Source organism: Neophocaena asiaeorientalis, unplaced genomic scaffold (assembly GCF_003031525.2).
Source record: "Neophocaena asiaeorientalis asiaeorientalis breed wild unplaced genomic scaffold, Neophocaena_asiaeorientalis_V1.1 scaffold5108, whole genome shotgun sequence".
Classification (NCBI taxonomy): Eukaryota; Metazoa; Chordata; class Mammalia; order Artiodactyla; family Phocoenidae; genus Neophocaena; species Neophocaena asiaeorientalis.
Genome location: NW_020176559.1, coordinates 1 through 6,150, shown reverse-complemented (window position 1 = coordinate 6,150; position 6,150 = coordinate 1). Strand labels below are relative to the sequence as shown.

The 6,150-nt window shown below is 60.0% G+C and overlaps 1 protein-coding gene across 2 annotated transcripts; it reads left to right on the top strand.

The window, feature by feature from the left end:
* Positions 1-16: 16 nt before the first annotated feature.
* LOC112391606 (translation initiation factor IF-2-like) lies at positions 17-3,221 on the top strand. Of its 2 annotated transcripts, none has more exons than XR_003001529.1 (2): positions 17-199; positions 1,786-3,221. XR_003001529.1 is itself a non-coding variant. In XM_024732978.1 (2 exons), exons 1-2 carry the CDS (start codon positions 546-548, stop codon positions 2,317-2,319), a joined length of 768 nt encoding a protein of 255 aa, XP_024588746.1. In that variant the 5' UTR covers positions 515-545; the 3' UTR covers positions 2,320-3,221. The 2 variants fall into 2 exon arrangements, 1 of the variants encoding a protein (XP_024588746.1); XM_024732978.1 differs by lacking the exon at positions 17-199 and adding an exon at positions 515-779.
* The last annotated feature ends 2,929 nt before the right edge of the window (positions 3,222-6,150 follow it).

Sequence of the window (6,150 nt, the reverse complement as noted above, 5' to 3'; positions counted from 1 at the left end):
GAGCCCCAAGCCCCGGCTCTGGTCACCCACATCGCGGCCGGTGACGAACTGCACAGAAACTCGCGAAACGGGCCCTTTCCATCGAACTCGAGAAAATTACTTGAGTGCGGCCGACCTGTTGCCTCACCTTGGGCGAAGTGGGGAGCAGAAGGAAGAAATTCTGCAGCAGGAACGTGAATGACTGGCCCTGACCAAAGAGGTAGGAGGCCAGAGGTTGGACTTCGGGCTGGAGGGAGGCGGTTGCCATGACATGTAGATGTCCGGGCCCCTCGGTGGTTTCGGGGAGACGTGGAAGGGGCCCGAGAAAGCCAGCCCGGAAAGCTGCCGAGCCGCGAGCAGGCAAGGCAGGGCTGGCGCATGCCCTCCGGAGTCCCTTGTCATATTTCCAAGATGGGGGTGAGAGGCGGCGGCCTCGGCATCTTGGAGGGTCAGCCCATCACCTCCCGGCCACGGCCCCAGTGGTGTCACCTGAACACGGGGGAGTGGAGGGAAATGGGCTCGGGGAGGCCCAGGGGAGGCCCAGGGAAGGCCCTAGAGGAGAAAAGATGCTGCTACCCTTGTCCTCTACACGCTGGGGGGCAGCCTGGAAGGGTGGCTGTGTTCTTGGCCAAAGCCCAGGTCTATCTGTTTCTCAGCGCTTTGCAAACCGGCCCCCTGCCTGGTCTCTGCGGCCGGGGGACTGCTCTCTGCCTGCTGCTGCTGGCCCTGTTGCTCCCCTCTCCGCTCTCCTGGGGCATCCTCCAAAGCTCCGCATCTGCAGCCACGGAAGAGCAGGAAAGGTGCATTCCTCCCCGGCCCTCCCGCCATCTCAGCCATGCTCCCTCCAGCTCCTCCCTGTGCCCTCCCGGTGCCACAGCCCTGGACGGCCTCCAGCAGCCCCCGTGTCCCAGAGGATTTGGGAAAGTGGGGATCTCCTTGAGCGGAGGGCAGCTCTCAGGCTGGGATGGAGGGGAGATGGAGAAGGGGCTTGTAGAGGAGGTGACACTTGGCGAGACAGGGACCTCTCTGGGTGGGGAGGCAGCTCTCAAGTCCCCATCTCTTTCTTTGTCTCAGGAACTGGTGTTATAGGAAGTGACCTGCCCCTTCTCTGGTCTTGTCAAGAGAGTCCCTAACCCTAACCCTGACCCTGACCCTAGAGGTGCCTGGGGAGCAGCCTAGAGAAGGGCCTGACCCACGAGGACAGGAAGGGACCAGGCAGAGACCCCGAGGGGTGGGGTGGCCCAGTGGTCCGGTTCTGGCGTGGGGAAGGAAGGACAGACCTAGCGACACTCTGGGGGAGCTCTGTCCTCCCCACCTACTGAGGCTCTGAGAGGGGAGCGCTTTGCCCTTGTCACACAGGTAAGAAGTGGTGGAGCCGAATCTGCCTCTGGGCCTGCACTCTCCCACCTTTTCCTGGAAGACCTAGCACCGTGGGATGGGGGAAGGGAGCAGAGGCTCCCAGGGGACCTAGAGACAGAGGGGCCCATGGTAGGGAAAGTGGAGTGTATGGGAAGTCACAGGGAAGACCGGGGACAGTCTGAGCTGAGATGGGCACGGGAGAGATGAGTCCCAGCACCCCTGGGGAGCAAGGTCCTCACCCACAGAGCCGGACCTCCCCACCCTGCCGCAAATCCCACCCAAGGCTGGACCAAGGGCTCCTCAGTGTTGAGTGGCACAACCCTCTCAGTTTGGGTGGCAGGACGGGAGGATGGGTGGCTCCTGGGGACCGTGTCACCAGGAGGGGAAGGGACAGTGGTGGGTGGGTGGGGCTGAGACCCACGCCTGACCCCATGTCTCTGTCCCCAGGCTGGCCCCTGGGCCCAGCATCGCACGGGAGAGTCTCCTCTGGATGGGCCTGCATTGGTCCTGGAGGCCTTGGCTGCGCTGCTGCCTGGCGCCCCAGGAGCGGTGCAGAGGGGAGGCAGGAGAGACCCTGGCCCTCAGCCCGCACCGCTCCCACGTCTGCTCGGGCGGTGGTTGCTCATGGTCGATGCACTCAGACTTCCTGGGGCTGAGCACCCCAGCAGCCTGGTTGCCCCCAGGACAGAGCGGCCGAGCCTCACACCGTGTGCCCTCCTCAGCTGCACAGCTGGAGCCCGGGTCCCAGGTGAGGATCTCTGCCTGCCTCACCCCGGGGCCGGAGGCTGCACCGCGGCCACCACGTGCCCCCCCCACAGATGCCCACTGACGGGGCCTGATGGCTTCCTTCCTTGTGCCAAGTCACCCGGGAGCCCTGGTCCTGGTGGCCCTCCTCCAGCCCAACTGTGCCCACCCAGGGCCACTTCTGGGAGCCTGCCAGCCTGCGGACTGCATCCCCGGAGCTCTGGGGACAGCCTCTGAGAGACTGTGCCACGGGGCTGCATGGGAGGAGAGCAGAGGACGAGGGGCCTCTTTGGGGCTGATTCGCAGACGTGCCCCTTTCAAGCCCAGCTCTCACCCTCCGGGTGGCTCGATCCCCAGCTCCAGCCTCTTGCTGGGCCAGCCTGAGAGGGCCTGAGAATGGCACAGGGGAGGCTCTTCGCTGACCGCGTGGGTGCCCGTGCGTGAGTGCGCATGTGTGAGTGTGTGTGGGTGTGAGCGCGTGTGAGTGAACGTGCGGGTGTGAGCGTGTGTGTGAGTGCTTGTGCACACACACGAGTGGCTGTGCGTTGCAGCGGGCGCGGAGCTGTTGAGCAGGGTGAGCTGTGCAGGGTGCCCTGTCCTCCCTGGGCTCCGGGCTCAGCCGGAGCTGCTTGGGGCTGCTTCCCAACAGGGAGAATGCGCGCTGGAGGCCCCGGGGCCCGGGCTCAGAGACCCCCTCCCACCCATCGTGGGAGGGGCACGGCGGTGGCCCTGGCTGGGGCTGTCTGCGCTCTGAGGGGCTGGCCGTGGGAGGGGCTGGGGACGCGTCCTTAGCATGCGCTCCTGCCACGGCTGTTCTTATGGTTCTGGCCCTGAGTCCTTAGCTGCTTCTGCTTTCCCACCTCTTCCTCGTCTCCCCCACTGGGCCCTTGCTGCTTGATGGGCTCTCAGAGCACTTTATTTATTTGCCGTCTGTTTCTCAGGCAGTGGAGCTTTTACAAAATCAGACACCGACTTGAATAAGACAACTTCCACTTTCCTGTGTGTGATGTACTCTGCACCGGGCAGCAGCGTCTGGTCAGAGAAATGTTCTTGTCTCGGGTATTGTCAAATCTTGTTGTCTGTTTCAGTTAAGAAGAAAGTCCTTTGAGTTCAATCTAATAAAACCTGGAGGCCTCCTGTTTCTGCCGCCTCGGAGGAGAGAGGGGCGGCGAGCTCACCCCACTCTGGTGGCCGGGAGCTGGGGGAGGGGAGCACCCCGAGGGCTCTAAGGGGGCGGGGCTGAGGGCGGGGCTGGTGCCCGGTCAGAAGATGTGGCGAGACCCGAGCTGACCCGGACCACTGCTCCCGTGAGGGGAAGGCAGCAGCACAGGCCTGGCCCAAGAGGTGGCACTTTGTCCCATTCACAAACTTTATTTGAATCAACTAACGCCTAGGCCTTTTCTTCATCTTGGAGGCTGGTGTTAGAAGGCGCGTAATTCAGCTGAACCCGGAGGGTGGGCTGCGGTAGGTGAGGTGGAATGGACTGTCTGCAGATCATTTTGTGTCCCCGAAGGCCCTTCCGCAGCCGCAGGTGGCAGGGTCTCCATCACCTCCCAGCTGGCCAGGTGGTGCCTGAGTTTTGGAGATCAACCTCTGGGACTGGAAACCTGCCTCCCTTACTCCCACCTTAGACGCAAGCTGTCCGGGCAGAGAAGCCGGGGCGGGGGCTCTGAGGCTGCTGCAGGGGAAGGGTGGGCCGAGGACAGAGGGCTGGGGGAGGGGCACCTGCAGGGGAGGGCAGCACCCGCCTCGGAGGAATGCAGCCCCATAGGACCCAGGAGAGGGGTTTCCTGAGGACTCGGGGTGTGGTCACACGAGGAGCACAGCCTGGGGTAAGACACCTGTCGCCAAGAGCTCCGCAGGGGTCAGTGTAACTTGACAAGAGGGCCCCTTCCAGCATCCGCCACCCTAGGAGAGAGGGGTAGACCCCAGTCCCAGCCAGAGCCCCGAGCTTCCCGTCCCTTGGTCCAGATGGTCCTGTTCAGTCCCTGATGGTTCTGCACCCACTTCAGGGACCAGGTAGCCTGGCACAGCCAGATGGGAGAGAGGATCCAGCACCCAGGGGCCAAGGGACCGTGATGAGGGAGGACCGTATTCCCCCGCGAGGGAGGCAGGCAGGCTGGCACATCACACTCTGGTTAAGAGGGGTGCCTAGGAGACCAGAGACCTGTGCGCTGAGCCCAGCTCTTCCACTGACCACAGCGGAGCCCCAGGCCAGCCACGGGCACTCGTGCATTTTCAGGAAGGAACCTTCAGGGTGCTGTGGGCCTTCGGTATGAGGATGTCTCTTCAACAAATGGCCCCAGGTCTCAGCCAGAGCAGCCCTGTCACCATGAGGAAAGGAAACAAACTGACAGGTGATGAGAGCCTGCCGAGCTCCAGGCACCATGCCTTAACCTCTTTATCCCCATGGCCACCTTCTGGAGGAGGTCACCACTAGGATGTCACTGAGGTTGAACCTCGAGCTGGCCTCAGGCCGTCGGTGGCTCCTCACCCTTCCCCGCTCCTTGGGATGCATGTTCTGCCCACTGTTCCCACAGCCAGAGCCCTTTTGAGGACGCGGTCTTGAGAGACTAAGGCGTCTCTGGGACTATCTGGACTGAATACGTGACTGAATTCCATTAAGACCTCTGTACAAACTTTTAAGATTCTGGCAGGTGGGTGGGGAGATCTGCTTGTCTTGTGCACTCAAGCCAAGCCTCATCTGTAAGTTCATTTGCTTAGTAACCGTGCCCCCTTCCCAATCTGGAGTGGTCTGCTTCTTTCTAGGTCTCTCCTTGCCTTCTGTGTACAGGACCAGTTTGCAAACCAGCACCACCGTTATCCCCATTTTTCGGAGAAACTGAGTCTCGGAGCCCAGTCTGAACTAGAAGCCCAAGCAGAAGCTGCTTTCCTGAGGCCCCAGTGCCTCTTGCAGGGGCAGGGAATTAGGCTGGAGGGGTGGTGCAAAGACACAGTCTGAAGGCGACCCTGGTCTTTCTGGGTAGGGGCCAGGGGACAGACAAGAAACCCAGGGCTTGGGGGCGGAGCTGGGAGCCTTAGCAACGTGGAGCTCCCCATTGGAGCAGCTGGGGCCACGCTGAGGTGGGGCCACCTGTCTTCTTGCGAACCTCCCACCTCTGCAGACTGACTGGGATCCAAGCAACTGAGTCAGGGGAGGGCGAAAGAGCAGCTGAGAGGGCAGTTCCAGGAGGGCCAGTCAGAACCCAATACAGTCAGAACACGAGAGAGAGAAACGGCATACAGAGTCCCAGCCCAGCCCACCCCGAGGGAAACTGCCCAGTTTCGGATGAATTTTCACTTTGTGTGCATGTCCTTTATATACGTAAAATTAGGAACATATGACTTTTGTCACGTTATGACATAAATACTTCCTGCTCACCTTTCTGTGTGATTAAGTACGCTTCTGCTTCCAAAGCCACAGAGTATCTCTGGTATGAAGCTCTCATCATGTATTTCGCACTGCCTCTTGCTTGTTTTCCTTTGTTGTTGTTTGTTTGGGGGGTTGAGTTTGAGCTTGTTGTTGGCTTTGGTTTGCTTTTGTGGTTTTTATTGGGTTTTACTGATGACGCGGTGACAGGTGTCCTTGTGGATAAATGCTGTGCTGCAGTCATTGTCGATCTCTTACCATGCACTCCTGCACGTGGGCCACAGGGTAGGCACGCCTTAGGGGTTTGACACCCTCCAGAGCAGCGGTGCCACGTTACTGTGCTCATGCCACTCGGGAGTGACACTGTTGTCAGACGAGGGTGGCAATTGTGGGTCACAACACGTTTCAAAATCTGTTACTGCCTTTCCTGCCTCAAGCTGGGTGCATTTCTCTCTCCTCAAGATCAGTGTAATCTTTCATTTAACTCATCATTTCCCTCAAACTCTTCCTTTCCCATCATCCCCAGTTCACGGCTAGAATTAAATCCACTCTCCAGTTGTCCTGGGATAAAGTCGTGGTTCCTTTCTTTCTGCTCCTCACCTTTGCCTGTAGCGAAGTCTCAAGACAGGTTTTGAATCTCTCAATTGGATAAGCCAAATTGTTTATTTTGATATTTTATTTTGCATGCCTTTCAATAC

Coding starts and splice junctions, on each gene's coding strand:
- LOC112391606 (XM_024732978.1), top strand. CDS start 546: ATGCTGCTACCCTTGTCCTCTACACGCTGGGGGGCAGCCTGGAAGGGT. Junction 780..1,785: donor GCCACGGAAGAGCAGGAAAG/GTGCATTCCTCC, acceptor CTCTGTCCCCAG/GCTGGCCCCTGGGCCCAGCA.